The following is a 20,650-nucleotide window of genomic DNA, read 5'->3' as shown; positions in this document are numbered from 1 at the left end:
TTTCGCCACCATGCCTGGCTAATTCTTGTATTTTTGGTAGAGATGGGGTTTCACCATATTGGCCAGGCTGTCTTGAACTCCTGACCTTGTGATCTGCCCGCCTCAGCCTCCCAAAGTGCTGGGATTACAGGCTTGAGCCACTGTGCCCGGCCTGGCTTTATTTCTTCCCCCCCCCTTTTTTTTTAAGACAGAGTCTTGCTGTGTCACCAGGCTGGAGTGCAGTGGGGCGATCTCAGCTCACTGCAACCTCTGCCTCCTGGGTTCAAGTGATTCTCCTGCCTCAGCCTCCCAAGTAGCTGGGACTACAGGCGTGCGCCACCACGCCTAGCTAATTCTTCTATTTTTAGTAGAGATGGGGTTTCACCATGTTGGCCAGGATGGTCTCGATTGCTTGACCTCGTGATCCTCCCCCCTCGGCCTCCCAAGGTTTTGGGATTACAGGCGTGAGCCACTGTGCCTGGTGTGGCCTTATTTCTCTATATCTTAAATATTTAAACTTTGTGTAAAATTCGAATACCAGATTAGTTTGTTCCTATTAGAGGGCTTAACTTTGATTTTTAATGCTAATGAATCACAGAATTTACTATATCTCTGCATACATACAGTCCAGTTTCATATTATCTCAAATAGAATGTCATCTAACTACTTTAGAAGACCAAATAAAACCCACGTTGAATGCATAAGCTATAAACTGTTATAGCTTACATACCTACTCAGGTCACCTTTTGAGAAAGAGGTTGGCTTGATCTTAAAGTTCTTGTGTTTGACCCTGATTGAAAAATTATTTGTATGGTGTAAGTTAGAGCTTTTAGATTGTCACCTGATATTTATCCTTGTATTCCTTAAACAGTGAGTAGGAACTAGGCCCATTTTAAGAAAATCCTCCAGAGTTGCATATTTCTGTCAAGACTGAAAAACAGATCTGACTGGGTATTTGAACTATGTGAATCTATAGTTTGGTATCTTTTTTTTTTTAGACAAGAGTTTCACTCTTGTTGCCCAGGCTGGAGTGCAGTGGCGCGATCTTGGCTCACTGCAGCCTTCACTTCCTGGGTTCAAGTGATTCTCCTGCCTCAGCCTCCTGAGTAGCTGGGATTACAGGCATGCACCACCACGCCCAGCTAAATTTTGTATTTTTAGTAGAGACAGGGTTTCTCCATGTTGGTCAGGCTGTTCGTGAACTCCTGACTATAGATGTGAGCCACCATGCCCCGGCCAGTTTGGTATCTCAATTTTGTTTGCATCTCTAAATGTCTGAAGGCTCTCAGGATTTAGGTGGTGTGATTTAGCTACTGGGGAAATAATTTTCTTGTTTTTAGTTTTTTGGATTCTTCTAAATGCACTGCACTCTGCTATGTTTAACTTAAACATGTGCTTATCTGATTAGCAGTGCTGATAAATAGGCATTTCACAACAAAAATTTTAACAGATTATCAGATTTCTTAAGGGACCTTGAATAAAATTTAGTGAAGCCACTTTTATCTGGTGCTTGATGCAACATCTAAATCTGTAAAAGAAGGGAGAAACTAAAGTCAGCAATGGTAATTTTCCCCACAAGGATGATTTCCTTGTGTTTGTTCTGTTGTGGGCTGAATTATTTGAGATGTTCCTTTCTTACCTGATTAAGTACTGTTGAATGAATTGATTGAATGAATGAATGTGCAGTTAAGGTCTACAAGCTTGAGAAAATGTTTAGATGACATACTGAAGTTTACTGTGACTGATAGTATCTAGTGTTTGACTATTTTATTTCTATTTAATTCTTATATAAAACAAGGAGTTAAAATAAAGATCAAATCTAAGCAAGTCCAATAACAGCAATACAGAATTCAAACAGGTTTGATTTCTGGGTTGTAGAGGTGTAATTTCTGTAGAGGAATTGGAGGTAATTACTTATAAATATTAAGTTTTTCATCTGTAGACAGTAAAGTATCGAGTAGGGCCAAAAGAAATTTGTGAAAAAATTCAGGTTCAGATGCTGTGGATTTAAATAACATTTTTGTATATAACTTGTATGCTAAAAATATCTTTCATCATCCATTTGTTAAAGGGATAGTTTATTAAATACTAAAAGAGAGTTGTTAAAGATAAATATCTAATCCAGGCTCATCCTGGGCCTGGCACAGTGGCTCATGCCTGTGACCCCAGCACTTTGGAAGGCTGAAGCAGGCAGATCACTCAAGCCCAGGAATTTGAGACCAGCCTGAGCAACATGACAAAACCCCATCTGTACTAAAAATACACAAATTAGCCAAATGTGGTGGTGCATGCCTGTAGTCTCAGCTACTTGGAAGGCTGAGGTGGGAGGATTGCTTGAGCCCAGGAAGTCAAGACTGCAGTGAGCTGTGATTGTGCCACTGCACTCTACCTTGGGTTATAGAGCGAGGATGTTTAAAAAAAAAAAGACATCCTGGTAGAGTCAATAATTTTTCAACTGGAGAAATTTTGTGAGTGGTTAATTCTTCAAGGCACAGGGGCTAAAACTCAAGATTTATTAATGTTCAGGCCTCTAGAATAATGCTGCCCAATATAATTTCCTATCATGGAAATATTCTACATCTGTGCTGTCCAGTACAGTAGCCAGTAGCCACACATGACCACTGAGCACTTAAATTGGGGCTGTTGTGACTGAAGAGTGTTTTAACAAATTTAAATAGCTACATATAGCTGGTGCTGTGTTACTCAACAGTGCAGCTCTAGAAACTATACTTTGAGGATAGGACAATGGCTTCACAAAACAGCTCATTTTGCTGAAATGAACATTTATCAAGTGATTGCAAATATACATTGTTCTAAATAGACATTAAGTTTTAGATCCTTAGGGTAAAATGGTTGTGGTTCTGCTTTACAGAGAGATGTTTAATAAAATTCCTAACATATTTGAATATATAAATTAGTTTCTCTGAGCTAATTCAAAATTATTTGCACTACACAGTTTTCATTTTTCTGTAACTCTTTCAGACACATTGACTGAAATGAAATACTTTGACTATCCTAAGACCATGTTAGTGTTTCAGACTGAAATTATGGGCAGTTTTAGGCACCAAGGCTTCTGGATTTATATGGTTCTGAAGAACATAAAGGATTTAGGTGAGTGAAGAGTTCAATTGGGTTGAACAAAGTGTGTGAGTTGTTGAGGGGTGGTGGAAATGGAGGTTTCAGAGTAAAGAGTGTCAGGTTGGTTTGAGGTTAACCAGATGGAACTAAATGGGGTCAGGATGAAACTTTTTTGTGGGAGGTGGGGAGGGGATGCAGAGGGGGGAGGCACTGAGACAGGATGAAACTTTTTTAACAGACAGTCTCATTCTCACCCAGGCTGCAGTGTAGTGGCACCATCATAGTTCAGTGCAGCCTGGAACTCCTAGGCTCAAGCGATCCTCTTGCTTCAACCTCCTGAGTAGCTGGGATTACAGGCATACCCCACCATGCCTGGCTAATTAAATTTTTTTTTTTTTTTTTTGAGACGGAGTTTCGCTCTTGTTACCCACACTGGAGTGCAATGGCGCGATCTCGGCTCACCACAACCTCCGCCTCCTGGGTTCAGGCAATTCTTTTGCCTCAGCCTCCTGAGTAGCTGGGATTACAGGCACGCGCCACTGTGCCCCGCTAATTTTTTTGTATTTTTAGTAGAGATGGGGTTTCACCACGTTGACCAGGATGGTCTCGATCTCTTGACCTCGTGATCCACCCGCCTCGGCCTCCCAAAGTGTTGGGATTACAGGCGTGAGCCACCGCGCCCGGCTTAAACTTTTTTTTTTATAAAGACGGAGTTTCCACTATGTTGCCTAGGATGGTCTCAAACTCCCAGCCTCAGGCAAGCATCCTGCCTCAGCCTCCCAAAATGTTGGGATTACACGCATGAGCTACCATGCCTGGCCCTTGGAACTTTATTATAAAGGGAAGTTTCTCTTTTTGTCACCACCTCCCAACTTACTCTTTAGTTTTCTTCTAGCCTTAAGGCCTGGGTATTTGTAGGAACTGGAAATAAGAGTAAACCCATGGTCTGGAAATGTTGTGTGTCCACTGCAGACTACTGGCTTCCTTATGGAGTTCTTGATGGAAATGAAGATGTTTCGCCAAAGCAGCTTTTTGCCTAAGGAGACAACCGCACCCCAATTACAATAATTATTAAGCACCCTAGAAATTGTCCTTATAAGCTAGCTGGATAACTTTAGATTTGAGTAATTATCAATTAGACTTGGGGCTGTTGATCTTGGATTTTAGTGGAAGATCATACTCTTCATTTAGTAAGTTTACATATGCGGTTTACAGTACCACGAGCCTCCTATTGGAAAAGTAAAAGGAAAGGCATGACTCACAGTGGTTTTTTTTTTTTTTTGAGATGGAGTCTCGCTTTGTTGTCCAGGCTGGATTGCAGTGGCACTATCTCAGCTCATTGAATCCTCCACCACTCAGGTTCAAGCGATTCTTCAGCCTCAGCCTCCTGAGTAACTGGGACTACAGGTGCGTGCCAGCACACCTGGCTAATTTTTGCAGTTTTAGTAGAGGCAGGGTTTCACCATATTGGCCAGGCTGGTCTTGAACACCTGACCTCGTGATCCCCCCGCCTCAGCCTCCAAAGGGCTGGGATTACAGGTGTGAGGCACTGTGGTGGGCCAAGTCAATTCTTATACTGCTGAAAAGGACTCCCTCATTTAAGAGATGAGGAAAGGGCCAGGTGCAGTGACTCATGCCTGTAATCCCAGCACTTTGGGAGGCTGAGGCGGGCAGATGGGCCAGGTGTTTGAGATTAGCCTGAGCAACATGGTGAAACCCTATCTCTACTAAAAATACAAAAACTGGGGGGCAGCGCCACTCAGGTGTTGAGTGATGTTAGGCGGAGACCTGTCATCGTGACACAAGTGGCTCTGAACAGAAAGAGGATGAAAAAATGGTCTCCGCAATGCCAGTATGAACCGGGCCTGCAGCCACTGAACAGCAAAGGTCAGTATCCAACACAGCCAGCCTACCCTGTGCAGCCTCCTGGGAATCCAGTAGACCTTCAAACCTTGCATATTCCTCAGGCTCCACCCTATACTGATGCTCCACCTGCCTACTCAGAGCTCTGATCTGAGCACTGTGCACCCAGGGGCTACCACAGTCCCCACCATGTCGGCCGCATTTCCTGGAGCCTCTCTGTATGTTCCCATGGCCCAGTCTGTGGCTGTTGGGCCTTTGGTTCCACAATCCCCATGGCTTATTATCCAGTGGGTCCCATCTATCCACCTGGCTCTACAGGGCTGGTGGAAGGAGAGTATGATGCAGGTACCAGATTTGGAGCTGGGATGTTACTGCTGGCAACATTCCACCTCCTGGATGCCCTCTCAATGCTGCTCAGCTTGCAGTCATGCAGGAGTCAGCGTCCTCGTAACTCAGCAGAAGGGGAACTTCATGGGTGGTTCAAATGGTGGCTACACCATCTGCTGAGGAACCAAGGTCACCTTTGTGTCAGGAAAGACATCACATACCTTCAGCACTTCTCACAATGTAACTGCTTTATCATAGTAACCTGAAGTTGCAGTTTAGACACATGTTTTTGGGGTGTCTTTCTGGTGTCCAAACTTTCAGGCACTTTTCAAATTTAATAAGGAATCATGTAATGGTAGGTATCTCCCTAAAGCATTTTGAGCTAGGGAAGGTATCCATTCATAATATGAATGTGGGTGAAGCTGCCCTAAGGATCTTCCTTCAATTTCTCTGGAGTAATAGTGTTCCATACTGCTCTTTGAGTTTGGTAATAAAACATCAAATTAGGATTAAAGGGAACTTAGATAGATCTTCCTAAGAATTAAAGTTGCAAAATTATTCTGATTGGTCTTTAATCTCCTTTAAGTTTTTGATTTATATTGTTATAAATGGAACACATTAGTTGTCTGCCTTTTCCTTTCCATCCCTTGCCCCAGCCATCCCATCTCCAACTTTAGTCTTCCACTTCCTCCTGACAGTCTCCATTGAATCAACGGTGCAGGACAGAAAGCCAGTCAGACTAATTTCCTCCTTTCCTCAAACTTCTCCCCACGTGTCATCTTTTAACTAGTCTTTAACAAGGATCCTCTGAAACCTGCTGTGTGCCCCAAGCACAGATCCCATTACTTCTGCTGCTTTCATATCTCCTCAGGCAATAGTGGAGGGTACCTTTTGGACCCTTCTCATAGGTTGTGTCTGCACACATGAACCTAACCCAAATTTGCTTTGGTGCTAGAAAAACTGAGCTATGTTTGAACAAACGTATCATGCAAACTGTTCTGTGAACAACAGTTGTTTTAAAATATTAGGGGCAGGGAAGAGGATGCATTTCAAAAGCCTGATTGATGTGTTTAGAGCCAAATTAAGAGGAGTTTTCAGATCTAAAATTGGTTACTATTTTTTGTCAGAGTGTCTGTTGCAGCTACTCATTCGGCTCCCCAAAATTCCTAGACTGGGTTAATAGGGTCATATTGTGAATGCTTCACTACTAAATGACTTGAGTCCAGTGAGGAATCTCATTAGGGTTAAGAATATTTCAGGGATCCTTAATCTTTTGAGTTTTGTTTTCTGAAATTGGATTTTTTAAATCTTATTTCAGTTCATCTAAATTGTGTGTTCTGTACATGTGATGGTTGACTGTACCATTGACTGTTATGAAAGTTCAGCGTCGTATGTCTCTGCCTACACTGTGGTGTACTTAACTTGTGGATTTTTTATACTAAAAAATGTAGAATACAGACTATTTTGAATATTTGAAAAAAAAATACAAAAACTAGCCAACCTGGTGGCTCCCTACCAGCTACTTGGGAGGCTGAGGCATGAATCTCTTAAATCTGGAAGGTGGAGGTTGCAGTGAGCCGAGATTGTGTCCCTGCACTCCAGACTGGGCAACAGAGTGAGACTCTGTCTTAAAAAAAAAAAAGGGTGTGGGGTGAGAAAACAGGCCAGAGAAGTTAAATTATCTGGGCCAGTGTCACACAGTGAAGATGAAATAAAGCCAGTTGATATGAAATTCTCCTGAGTCTTGGTAGAGTGAGGCTCTTTTCCTCATCCCTTTAGTTATTTGGTTTTCTGCTTTCAGCTACTTGGACTATCCTTATAAATTGCCCAGCTTTGCCTTGGATTACTGTCAGTTTCCTTCTCGTGGAAAGTTGGAACTCCCAGTAGTTAGCCTGTGGTCTCAATATTTAGGAACCTAATTCTGCTGCTCTGGTACATGGAATAGATAATTTTGAAATGAAGTGAGGGCTTGCCTAATGATCCATTTTGTAATTCACCTAACAGCTGAGGAAAGTCCAGAGGAGGAAGAACTCAAGGTTAGTAGACAACCTTGAAATCGAGTTGCACTGGCTGCCTTCTCTTTTTGGTCCCCTAAAGAGTATTTATCATCTTAGATTCAGCTTAAGTTGTGGACAGATATTTGAAGGGGAAAAGTATTTATAGTTAAGGTTGGAATCACATGGTTTTCTGGGTTGTGCCTCTTTACCTTTCAACTTTGGTGGTTCTAAACAGGGACAGTTATTAGTTACTTTCTCTAAGGAGGAGAAGTTCATGATGTAGCAACTATAGAGGTCCTAGCTTTTAGAGTCAATTGAAATACATACCTCAGTTTTTATTATCAGTAAGATGCAATGATAATCATATTATAGGAGAATAAAGGGGGAAGACCCTGTTGACTTTGATTCTGTGCTTTTTCTTCTAACAAGGTCCTCATTTTAGATCTGGTCTTGGCCTATATCCCTAACTTCATCTGGAAGTATCCTTTGCCCTTTGTCCCCTTCATTCCATCCATACTGTCTTATATTCTTCCAACATGCCAGCCTCATTTCTTTCTTCAGACCTTTATACTTACTGTTTACTTGCTGGGATATTTTTCTTCCAGATGTTTATGTGGCTCTTTGTCATTCAAGTTTCACCATATATGACACCTCTTCTGAGAGGTCTTGCCCTGGTTAATCAATTAAAATAAGCCACATGCAATTCTTTCACATCTTTTTTTTTTTTTCCTCACTCTTGTCGCCCATGCTGGAGTGCATGGCTTGATCTCGGCTCACTGCAACCTCTGCCTCCCAGGTTCAAGTGATTTTCCTGCCTCAGCCTCCCAAGTAGCTGGGATGACAGGTGCCCACCACCACACCCAGCTAATTTTTATATTTTTAGTAGAGATGGGGTTTGACCATGTTGGCCAGGCTGGTCTCAAACTGTAGACCTCAGGTGATCCACCCACTGCCTCGGCCTCCCAAAGTGCTGGGATTATAGGCACGAGCCACTGAGCCCGGCCCTCTATCTTTCATACTCCCGGATTCCTAGTGTCTGTAACAGTGTTTGGCACATAACAGGCACTCAGTAGATACCAAGGAAGGCAATGGGTATGGAATTAGGGGGTCTTAGATCTGGCCTTGGCATTGTTCCTAAGTCACTGTTTGTTCGTGATCAAGATCCTTTTCCTCTTTGGGACATGCCTTTTCATCTATAAAATAGATGATTGAGGTGGATCTCTCTAAACTCCCTTGTAGCTTCAGTATAACTTCTTTAAGCCATGGAGGAATCCTTGATATTTGCAGCAAAAGAATCCCTCTATGCCTTTCCGTCTTCCAAACCATGCGTGGGGTGGGGGAACTTTTCTTGTCCAAAGGCAGTGCAAGGCTAGCATTAGTGCTGGACAGTGAAGCCCATGAACAACCCCCCAATGGCAACAGTTGCCCAAATGTCCAGTACCTGGCCTTTTCCTGGGCTTGTTTTGTGGCTTCTTCCAGAGCGAGTCTTGCTGCTTCCTCTTCCTTTTGCCTCCTCTCCTTTGCCTCCAGCTGAGCCTTCTCTTCCGCTTCCTGTTTCTGCTGCTGGTACTCCAGTCGTTCCTCTTCAGCCATTTCCATCAGACGTTTTTGTTCTTCTGCTAACTGCATTTCCAATTCCTTTTGCCTTTGCTTCTCTGCCTCTGGAAAATAGAAAAGAGGGTGGGCTCAGGAGGGATCATTATTGGGGAAAACAATTTTCTGATCCAACTCTCAAATCTGTGATTCTGAGGGACTCCCTGTGAGAAATTTTGCAGTTTAACCATCTAGCTGGCTGCCAGATCCTCTCTGGGGAGTACCTTGGGGATTAATTTAATAATTTAAGAGTCCTGACCAGGTGCGGTGGCTCACGTCTGTAATCCCAGCACTTTGGGAGGCCAAGGTGGGTAGATCACCTGAGGTCAGGAGTTTGAGACCAGCCTGACCAACATGGGGAAACCCCATCTCTACTAAAAATGCAAAATTAGCAGGGTGTGGTGGTGCATGCCTATAATACCAGCTACTTGGGAGGCTGAGGCAGGAGAATTGCTTGAACCCAGGAGGCAGAGGTTGCGGTAAGCTGAGATTGCATCATTGTGTTCCAGCCTGGGCAACAATATGGAAACTCCGTCTCAAAAAAAAAAATTTTTTTTTTTATTAAGCACCTACTATGTGTAGTACACTATGCAGTTAATACAAAGACTTGGGGAATAATTTTTCCAGAGCCTGGTATTTTTATGTGGTGGTATGAAGCTGGGTTGGGGAGTGGTGTCAGATCAGGGTGTAGAGAAACTTGGTGCTTCCTCAGCTGCACTGAGTCTACAGCCAGAATCAGGAAGTGGCCACAGTGTGGTCTGCTGAAGTTCTTATCTCTTCCTCAAAGGTGTGGCTGGACCCAGCAATCCCACTGCTAGTATACGTCCAAAGGAAAGGAGATCAACATATTGAGGAGATACTTGCACTTACATGTTTATTGCTGCATTCTTCACAATAGCCAAGATATAGAATCAATATAAATGTCCATTAATAGATGAATGGATAAAGAAAATGTGGTATATATACATAATGGAATACTATTTAGCCATAAACAGAATAAAATTCTGTCTTTTATGACAATGTGAATGATCCTGAGAGGACTTATATTAAGTGAAATAAGCTTGACATAGAAAAATAAATGAAATGTTTTTACTCATGTGAAAGCTAAAAACATTGATCTCATGGAGGTAGAGAATAGAACAGTGGTTACTAGAGGGAGGGAAGCGTAGGGGGTTGTTGGGGGGTTAGGGAGAAGTTGGTTAAAGACTACTAAAGTACACCTAGATAGAAGGAGTAAGTTCTAGCGTTCTGTAGCACTGTAGGTGACTGTAACAACAACTTCTATTTCCAAATAGCTAGAAGAGTAGATTTTTTCTTTTTTTGAGACAGAGTCTTGCTCTTGTTGCCCAGACTGAAGTGCAATTATGCTATCTCGGCTCACTGCAACCTCTGCCTCCTGGGTTCAAGCAATTCTCCTGCCTCAGTTTTCTGAGTAGCTGGGATTACAGGCACATGCCATCACACCTGGCTAATTTTTGTACTTTTAGTAGAGACAGGGTTTTGTCATGTTGGCCAGGCTGGTCTCGAACTCCTGACCTCAGGTGATCCACCTGCCTCGCCATCCCAAAATTCTGAGATTACAAGCTGAGTCACGTCACTTGGCTGGAAGAGTGGATTTTGAAGAAAAAAAAAAGTGGATTTTGAAGGAAAAAAAAGTGGATTTTGAATGTTCCCAACACAAATGATGAATGTTTGAGGTGATGGAGATGCTAATTACCCTGATTTGATAATTACACATTGTATATGTGTCAAATATTACATTGTACTCTGTAAATATGTACAATTATTCTATGTCAATTAAAAATAAGTAATAGTTTTTAAAAAGAGGCTGGTGAGATTCCACACATCAGCACCTGAAAGTGCCCTGAAGCTATCCAGATGCTTGTGACTGTTTCCATCTGCTAGGGAAGGAAGAAAGGAGTAAGGCTGTGTCTCCAATTTAGGTAGCTCCTGAGCAATGCCGAAAGGGCAAAGGGAAGGGCAAGATCCCAGTTCAGGAGGTTGTTGGATTGAGAGAAGGCCTCTGGAGTCATTTCCACAAGCAAGTCATTACTTTCTTAGATCTATATTAACACACTATAGTCATACATAATCATTTTGAAAAAAATTGTTTATATATTTAGATTGCTTAACACCCTAAGGCCTAGGATAGTAATAAATGAACACTCACAGTTGGATAAAAATGTTTCTGCCCCAAATAGAAGAGAGAGGCAAAGAGCTCAAGAACCCCCTCACCGGCCCTCTCAGCTTCCTTCTGTTGCTTTTCTCTCTGTAGTTCTTGTAGTTTCCTCCGAAACTCCTCTTGCTGTTGCCGAGCTCTCTCCTGGGCTGCTTTCAACCGGAGCTGCTGCTTTCTCTCCTCCTCCTCCTGCCGCTGCTGTTCTTCTTGGAGTCTCTGTTTCCTCAAGCTGAGAAAACACAAGATGGGCAGGGAAATGGCAGAAAACACTGAGACAGCCTTGTGAGATGAGCCAACAGACAGTACCCATGGGGGAGGTCTGTGGCCAGTGGGCTCAGAGCCATCCCATTCCCAGGAGACTCAGTTTTCCAAGGGAAGCCAGGATTGAAGAGCAGAGACAAGAGCCCAGTGGGCTTGAAACCAGAGTTTCAGCACACAGCTCTGTACTCTGGCACAAAAGTTCATTTTTCATTCTTAAGGATTTCAAAACTGCTGCCTCACAGGGTTGTTGTGAAGATGAAATTGCAGTTGAGGCCTGTGAAAGGGACTAGAAAAGTGCAGACAGCAAAGCGCAGGGGCTTGGCAAATGTTTGCTGGACTGACTCTCAGAGCCTTCCCAAGAAGAACTCATGACCATCAATATGAGTAACCCTCATTTAGGGTTGTAAACCTGAATGTGAGTGACATTCAGCAGAATGTACCCATGCCCTTGGCTGAGATGCTGCAGCTTCTCTCTGGTCGGTGGTGTTCCTAGGAAAACTGAGGACAGAAAAATAACGCATGCTGTTTTACTTTGGGGCATGAACCTCAGAACCAAACATTGTCTCTAGGGGAGGTCAACCACTGCCTTTTTTCTTCTGCTTCTGAACATGGCTGTAGTCTCTTTGGCTTGCCCGACCTACCGGATCTCTTCTGCGCGTCTCTGCTGCTCCTGCTCCAGCTCCTCCTCCATCTTTTTTGCCCTCTCCAGCTGCTCCTGCTGGAGCTGCCTCTGCTCTTCCTGCTCCCTTCTCTTCCTCTCCACCTCCAGCCGCCTCATCTCGGCTCTTTCTGTTCGAAGCCTGTCCTGGGAAGCCTTCTCCTGTTCCCTCTTAGTGAGGAGGGCCTAAGAAACCAGAGTGTTCTCAGTGCAAGAAACACTCTCAGCACTGAGCCCTTCTCCACCCCAGACAATGTTGTCTCTAATCAAAGAGGGACTCATAAAGCAGACTCCACACTGCCCACAGCTGCAGACTCAGCTGCCACCAGCTTGGACATTTGGGTCTGACTGACCTTGATTCAACTCTGTTTCTTACTTGCTTTGGGATTTAGGGATTACAACTTAAACTTCCCGACATTGTCTTCTTCATGGTATTGTCACCAGGATTAGCTGAAATAATGGAAGTGCCAACATAATGTCCAATACATGGTAGGTTCTAGAGTTCTCAACCCTAGCTGCACTTTAGAATTACCCAAGGAGCTTTCAAAAATTACTTGAGACTGGGCACAGTGGCTAACACGTGTAATCCCAGCATTTTGGGAGGCTGAGGTGGGAGGATTGCTTGAGCCCAGGAGTTCAAGGTAACAAGTGACCTATGATCATGCCACTGCACTCCTGGGTGACAAAGCAAGACTCTGTCTCAAAACTATATAAAGACCTGGCACAGTGGCTCATGCCTGTATTCCCAGCACTTTGGGAGGCCAAGGTGGGCGGATCATGAGGTCAAGAGATTGAGACCATCCTGGCCAACATGGTGAAACCCTGTCTCTACTAAAAATACGAAAATCAGCTGGGCATGGTGGCGCACACCTGTAGTCCCAGCTACTTGGGAGGCTGAGGCGGGAGAATTGCTTGAACCTGGCAGGCGGAGGTTGCAGTGAGCCAAGATCACACCACTGCACTCCAGCCTGGCGACAAAGTGAGACTCTGCCTCAAAAAAAAAAAAAAAAAACATATATATATATATATTTACATATTGATGGTTATATATATGTATGCATATATGTATGTATGTATATGTACATATATATACAGACATACATGCATGCATACACACCACACACACATACACACACACAGATATATATAAATAAAAACAAAAGTACCTGAGGCCAAGACTCTACCCAGACCAATGAAAATCTCTAGGTGGAAGGCCTCAGTTGTTGAAAAATTTCTTGAGTGATTCTAACAAGAAGCCAGAGTTGGGAACCACAGGTTCTAGATAGAAGCTATTTTACCAGGGCAACCTCAGGTATAGATGGGTCAGACTCACATTTAATCCCATAGAAACTCACCTTTCCAATGGAAGATTGTTATTTCAGTTTATATGAAGGTTGTTATAGCTTTCTTTTTTCTCCCTAATGCCTCTTCCTCAGAAATATGCCTATGAAGGAACCTTGGGAGGCAAGCCTTCCAGGAACTCTGTGTATCCAACTCAGAGAAAAAGGCAGCACAGTACTATGACAATAAATCTAAGACATGTTGATGATCACACAGGCTCAGAAAAGTTCTGCCCATAGGTTGAAATTTTCATCTGTTGTGCAGAGCGGAATTCTGTGATCCAGGCAGCTGGGAGGGACTGAGAACTATAAAGTAAAATCTTCCTGGAATCCTTTTTGGAAGCCATGGGCCATAATATAAGTAAATAGATAATAATTTAAAATAGTGACAAGAGTCCTGAACTTAGAGTCAAAGGACCTAAGCTTAAGTCTTGGCTCTACCACTCAATGGTTGTATAATTTCTGGCAACCTGCATTTAACTCCCTCTAGCTTCTATTTCTGGATCTGTAAAATGGGGCTAATCATACTTGGCTCACAGTGTAGTTGTAAAGGTTAATGTAACATATGTGAGTTTAACCATAGTGGCTTAGCCGTGTGTGCATCTGCAGTGTTTAAAGCTACTTTTTAATTTTTTTGTATAAGATGTCAAAATGAAGTTCAGTACCTTAGTCTCAGTGGAAGGAATAGTAATCTATTCTAACATCAGAAGAAAAATTGGTTGTGTTGGTCATACTGACAGATGAATATACATACATGTCGCTATATGGTATTCTTTTTTGGTTAATTGCAGGGATTTCCTTCCTCCCTCCCTCCCTCCCTCTCTCCTTCCTTCCTTCTTTTCTTTATTCTCTCTCTTGTTTCTTATTTTCGTTACACATAGAATCTTGTCCTTTTGCTCAGGCTAGAGTACAGTGGCATAAGCATAGCTCACTGCAGCCTCAAACTCCTGATCTTAAGCAATACTCCTGCCTTGGCCTCCCAAAGTGCTGGGATTACAGATGTGACACCGCATCTGGCCTAATTGCAGCAATTTTCAAGGGTAATTTTTCCTTACACTCAGTTTTTCTCTTCAGACCTCCACATAAGAATCAAGGCCTCTGGAACAAAGTGACTCTTACATGAAAAAGCACCCTGTATATATATATTTTTTGAGATGGAGTATTGCTCTGTCACTCAGGCTGGAGTGCAGTGGCATGATCTTGGCTCACTGCAACCTCTGCCTCCCGAGTTCAAGCGATTTTCTCACCTCATACTCCCTAGTAGCTGGGATTATTTGGACACACCACCATACCTGGCTAAATTTTGTATTTTTAGTAGAGATGAGGTTTCACTATGTTGGCCAGGCTCGTCTCTAACTCTTGACCTCATGATCCACCTGCCTGAGCTTCCCAAGGAGCTGGGATTACAGGCGTGAGCTACTGTGCCTGGCCCAAAAGCACCTTGTAAAAACAGATATATGTATACAGTATCTGTTTTATATATATATATATATATATATATATATATATATATATATATATATACACATATACACATATATACTGCCTCTGTTCCAGCTGTATACCGCAGAAACACAGATTAGGAAAGCAGAAATTTCCACAGCCTTTGGGAGGCAAGCAATAGATGAGCCCTAGCCTAAGTCAAGTAAATATGCTTGATTCTGATAGCCAGTATCCACCTTTCCCTGTAACCACGAGTCCTGCACCCCTCACAGATAGGTGCTATGCTCATTATCCACCCTATTCTTTACAGGGTAGATACTTGCCCTGGCCGTGTGGGGGCCTCACAGAATGCATCACTTCAGAGGGGCTTTGCCACCCCTGCATCTTTGATCAGGTCTTACTAGGGTCAGAAGATACCAAAGGAGAACAATAAGATCATTAGGTATTAGAGCTGTTTCAGTAAGTGCAGTATAATTAAGGGCAGCTTTTCTCACCTCTGCACTTGTGCCAAGTGAGGACAGAACTCCCTCTGTCAAGCTGAGGACATCAGACTTGACTTTGGAAGGGTCCTCACAGCTTCTCTCTTCTTTAGATTCCATGTTGCCAGTGACAGTTGCAATCTGGGAGGGTGATGATCTTCCATCTAGAGAAACTTGGGTCTCCTGAGCATCATATTTGGGAGAAAGCCAAGGGTCCTCTACGAAGGAGTCTGATGCGAAGGAACCTCTATTTGAGGTGTCTTCTGTTTCCTCAGAGTGAATGACATCAGGCCCAGTCTGCTCTGCCGCTTTCTCCAGATTTCTTTCCTTCTGTGTCCTTTTCCTTTGGGCTCCTGATTTTTTTTCTAAATTTTTTTTAGCCTTTGAGTCCTTTGATTTTCCTGGGGCAGAACAATTGGGGATAGATACATAGCTGAGTTGACTTAATGTGATCTCTAGACATCCTTTTTAGTCTTTTTGAGATAGGGTCTTGCTCTAGACATCCTTTTTTTTTTTTTTTTTTTGAGATAGGGTCTGGCTCTGTCACTTAGGCTGGAGTAGTCACCCAGTAATAGCATGATCATGGCTCATTGCAGCCTTGATCTCCTGGGCTCAAGTGATCCCCCCCATGTCAGCTTCCCGAGTAGCTGGGACTGCAGGTGCACCACCATGTCCTGCTAATTTTTGTATTTTTTGTAGAAATGGGGCTTTGCCATGTTGCCCAGGCTAGTTTCAAATCCCTGAGCTCAAGAAATCTGCTCACTTCCCAAAGTGATGGGATTACAGGTGTTAGCCACCATGCCTGGCTCCTTTTTAGTAACTTTTAAAAGTTAGTATGCAATAGAATCACCTGTGGTGCAGATTCCTGGGCCCGAGCCCCAGAATCTGGTTCAGTAGGAATCTGCCCTGTAACAAACACCCCATGTGTTTTGGGAAGAGTAGTTTGCAGACCACCCTTTGAGAAACTGCCTTATCCTCTTTGGATCAACTGACATTCAGCAGTCTTGCTATTAAATAAGTTCTATTTCACTCTGACTTACGGTGGGGGCAGGACTGCCCAGAAGGGAGGCTCGTAGACACAGCTGGAAAGTCATGCCTTGAGAGTCTGGCTTGAGGTTGCAGCTTTGTAACCTGGCAAAGTTTAGCCTTCCACACTCTAAGGACCCTTCCTTCACTTCACGTTTGGTGGGGACACCACAAATATTTCCTTTTCCTAATCCCACCAATGCTACCCAAGTCATGGGCTACAAAAATGTAAATTCAGCAAGAGTTAAACAAGCAAATTTCAAAAATAGATTTTGTTCAGGAGCGTATTCATTGTTGTCCTTTCCAGCAGCATTGGATTTGTTTGGAGGGTGTTCTGTATCATGTGGGAAGCAAAGGCTGGGTGTAAGTTTTAGGCTAAAGCAAGTCTTCAGAAGTGTAGGAATCTGAGTTCCTGGTCAGGGAACCAAGACAGAAACCGTAGTTTGGAGAATCATTCAACACTGTGATATCCTTCCCCTTCCCAAATGCTCTCATTACCCAATACTCTGATTATGTGATTTAGTTATTATTTTATGGAGGCAGTGGTAATAGAATCTGTTAGGAGTCAAATAGGAAAGGACAAACCCCGGGTCTACCACTTTACTGTATGATCTGCTTGATCATACAGTATGATCGGAGGCAGATTTAGCAAGTCACCCAACCTTGCTAAACCTCAGTTGCTACATGAATATAATAATAAAACTTCCTTCATGGAGATGTTGTGAGGATTTAATGAGATCATATATACAGAGTCCTAATAGAGTAGGTATTCAATAAATAGGTGCTGTTATTATTATACTTTCCTTTCTTGGTGAACACAGGCCTCTAGGCTCCCCATTTTCCTCTATCTCTGTTTATTAAGATATTGACATGAAGTAAGGCTGCAACACCATCCTAGCTCTAGTAGTCAAGGAGACTCAAAACAGAGCGTTTGTCTGGTAGGATCCATGCTAATTACCCATACCACCTCCTGACCCCAATGGGAGTTTTCTCCAGTTTTTGTTACTTGCCGGCACACTCTCTTACCGACAGCAGCCTCTGCTTCCCTGTAGATCTTTCCTTCTCTCTCTCTCTTGAGTGCTTTGGTTTTGTCTGTCTTGGGTTTTTTCTTTCTCTTGGCTTTGTCAATCAGATCCCTCTCCTAAAGGTGAAAAATCAAGAAAGGGGACCATGATGTGTATAGGAAATGAAAAAAAAAAAAAAACCACCCAAGAAGATTGTGTTGAACAAGGTGACAGATTGGCTTAGAATGGAATTTGTGTGAGTTCCAGGTAAAGCAGAAGAGTGAATCTTAGAGAATGCAGAGCCAATGGGGAGATTCAAAGGTTCAACCTTTGATGTAAAACTGCTAGGAATAATTTCATTAGAGGAAAGAGGAGGAAAACATACTTTATGGTTTGCCTCCTTTCTTAGATTCTAAATCATGATCTACAGAGCTGGATCAAAGTGAAACAGTTTTTACCTTTGCTAGATTGGTGTTGCCATGATTAATGGTTAACTATTGTAAATCAAAACCAGCTTTATTCACTGCAGAATTACTTGCTAACTTTCAGGAAACCTCAGGGAGATGACCACCTTTCTCCATGGGATGGAACAACACAGTGCTTCCTCCTAAGAGAGGATGACAGAGTGGGACAGTGACTACCCACTCAGTACCTTTGCAGGAATTAGAAATGGGGCCAGGTGTGGTGCCTCACGCTGTAATCCCAGCACTTTGGGAGGCTGAGGTGGGTGGATCACTTGAGGTTAGGAGTTTGAGACCAGCCTGTCCACCGTGGTGAACCTCTATCTCTACTGAAAAAAAAAAAATACAAAAATTAGCTGGGAGTGGTGGGACATGCCTGTAATCCCAGCTACTCGGGAGGCTGAGGCAGAAGAAGCACTTGAACCCGGGAGGTGGACGTTGCAGTGAGCTGAGATTGTGCCACTGCACTCCAGCCTGGGTGACACAGAGAGACTGTGTCTCAAAAAAAAAAAAAAAAAGGAATTAGAAATGGATGCTCCATCCTTCAGGAGGATGCAGCCCAATGTGGCTGTGCAGGGCTTGGTAAGCAGACCACAGGCTGGACTTAGTGCCCCCTTCATTCGCTTTATGCAAAAATGCCGCCCTCATAGTAAGCACTCTATACAACTGTACATGGTATCCTTGATGAGATCCAGGTAGGGCTTTCAGACTGAGCTTTTAGGTGTTTACACTCACGTGACTGATGCTAGCTGTCTCCTGGCTAAACAGTCTTGGTTCAGCCTTCCCTTCTCTTTCTCTTGGAAGAAGAGATGTATACACAGCACTCAACCTCTCTGGTGACTCAGGCCTGTGTCTCAGAAGTCCTCTGTGGAGGTGGTGTACATCATAATCTCTGCCCCTTTGAAAAGAGCAAACCAACAGGACCAAACTAAAGAAAAAAACTCTGGTAGAAAGAAAGAGGGCAAGTGAACCAACATTGAGCACCTGCTCTCTGCAGGCCCTGTGCCTAACATTTGACATACTCGGTCGACTCTTTTTCTTCTGCATATCCCATGGTAAGGAAGATCAGAAAGATTGGTTTTCACTTTTGGGGTTTCCTCAGATAAATCCTAAAACTCAGAGAGTGGGAGAAGTCATTTGCTCTTTGGGGTTGCATATTTATGCTTTTAATTAAATGACAAAGAATTATTTAACTGAAATTTCTTCAATCAAAGGATTAGCTGGAGAAGGAAAGTGACCTTTAAGAAAGATTGTGTTAGGAACATGTAACTATCCATTCAGCCCTTTATGCTCTCTGACTTCTATCCTTATCAAATTCAGCCACAAAAAGGTCATGTGCTGTGGTGGTTTTATCCATGGTAGAATTGCTGTCACTCACTGAGTGCCCTGAGGATAACTGACTTATGCCCTCCAGGTAAAAAGGCCACTGAAAAACAGCCCCATGCATTGCAGTGACAGCAGCAATAGCAGCTACTGTGTGCCTGCTGTGTGCCAGGCCTGGTTCTGGGCATTTTATTTTATTTTTTTTAGCTAAATGAGTATTCTCTTTACTGTGCTCTGCTAGCACAGGGCCTTACTGTAGAAACTTGAGAAATATTTGTCGAATGAGGTGAATGGAATTTCCTGTAAATATATGAGTCTTTAAATCATTCAATGTCACTCTATAAAAGCCCATAGGAGAAGTCTCCTTTAGAATTTAGTGCTTGGAAAACCTTTAATTTCCCTGAGGAACAGGTATACTGCAAATGAGAACCACAAACCTGATCATTTTACTCTTTTTTTCAGAAATCTCTATGTCAGGAATCCCCCTGTCAAGACTGAAATTAAGTCACAAAGACTGTAATGACTTCTGTGAAAGTTTGTGTTTTTTTCTCCTGAGTTAAACAATTTCTTTTTGATTATTTCTTGTTTTTTGGTGGAGGGAGGGTGGTTGTCACAAGCATTTAAAATACATTGTGAGCAAAGATCAGGTATAAAAATTTAAAAATGGTGTTCCTCTGGTGTCTGTCTCATTCATCCAAGTGCCTTTCCCCCTTTACTCCCGGGGAATGCAAAAGTTTTTTGACTTAGGAGGGAATCTTTACATCCCAGGGCAGGTGAGGGCAGGTTTTCGGGAGGTCACAATAGGCTTGTAGTTCCAGATGGAGGCAGAGAGGTCACACCAGGTCCCACTGCCACAGGGGGCTTAAGTCAAAACACTATGCCTGATTGGCCGGGCTCACAGTAAGCCTATTGGTACAGTACACAGGAAGCACTCAATACAGGCTAGCAATTATTATTAATATTGGTGTTAGGATTATTAGCATTATTTATTTTACTCAGGGCTGATTGAATGCTGACGGGAGAAACCCAGGTTGAAGTGATAGATTTCAGCTTTCTAGGCATCTCTGTAGATTTCAGATTGGACAAATGGAAAGAGCTGTTTCCACATGGTTAGAGTTAACTTCACTCTTCACCTACCCATTCAAATAATATGGTTTTTAGGTAGGAAACACACCACAATATAGTCATCCGCAGAATCTTTGTTTCTTAGACAACCATTTAATTTGGCTGTCAGAGCACATTGTCAGCTGAGAATTCTCATGACTGTCAGAAAATAACCAAACTAAATTAATTAAAAATACAAACAAAATAAAAGCAGAGAAGCCCGTGTTATTACAACTTTGAACACTTACACGTTTTGCACAGTATCTGCGTCTGGAGTCTGGATGTGCTCAGTCTGGGAAGCACTGAGAGAGTCAAGGGTCATACTCCTTGGCTCTGGGTCTGTGAAAACAGAGTATCAATCAATAAAGGACAACAGGCAGTTTTATCCTAGGAGGCGATCAGACATGGAAAAACGTCTACCTGGTGAGAGTCAAAGGCATGCAAATTAGAACAATGACGTATGCTATACCTAGAAAATTAGCAAATACTTCAGAAACCAGGGCTGGCACATGGCAAGTAACATTTAAATTAGTAT

The 20,650-nt window shown here is 42.9% G+C and overlaps 1 protein-coding gene and 1 pseudogene across 29 annotated transcripts in view; one reads left to right on the top strand and one right to left on the bottom strand.

Annotated features, from left to right (window-relative positions):
• Nucleotides 1-2,473: 2,473 nt before the first annotated feature.
• Nucleotides 2,474-20,650, bottom strand: part of KIAA2012 (KIAA2012 ortholog) — a 128,999-nt gene continuing 110,822 nt past the window's right edge. For 13 of the 29 annotated variants that reach the window (XM_078328181.1, XM_078328183.1, XM_078328184.1 and 10 more), the window contains 7 exons: nt 20,364-20,454; nt 18,424-18,586; nt 17,250-17,364; nt 15,213-15,598; nt 11,919-12,121; nt 11,073-11,245; nt 8,265-8,905 (listed from right to left, as the gene is read on the bottom strand). In XM_078328181.1, the coding sequence (XP_078184307.1) occupies nt 8,379-8,905; nt 11,073-11,245; nt 11,919-12,121; nt 15,213-15,598; nt 17,250-17,364; nt 18,424-18,586; nt 20,364-20,454 (1,658 nt within the window). In that variant the 3' untranslated portion in view covers nt 8,265-8,378. Of the gene's footprint in view, nt 4,094-8,257; nt 8,906-11,007; nt 11,246-11,918; nt 12,122-15,212; nt 15,599-17,249; nt 17,365-18,423; nt 18,587-20,363; nt 20,455-20,650 lie in introns of those variants that run through there. The other 16 variants (XM_078328190.1, XM_078328192.1, XM_078328191.1 and 13 more) reach the window with 4 other exon arrangements.
• On the top strand, nt 4,741-5,546 carry LOC144576697 (DAZ-associated protein 2 pseudogene; annotated as a pseudogene).

The sequence above is a fragment of the Callithrix jacchus genome, chromosome 6 (genome assembly GCF_049354715.1).
Source record: "Callithrix jacchus isolate 240 chromosome 6, calJac240_pri, whole genome shotgun sequence".
NCBI classification, from domain to species: Eukaryota; Metazoa; Chordata; class Mammalia; order Primates; family Cebidae; genus Callithrix; species Callithrix jacchus.
This window is presented reverse-complemented; position numbering and strand designations above follow the sequence as displayed.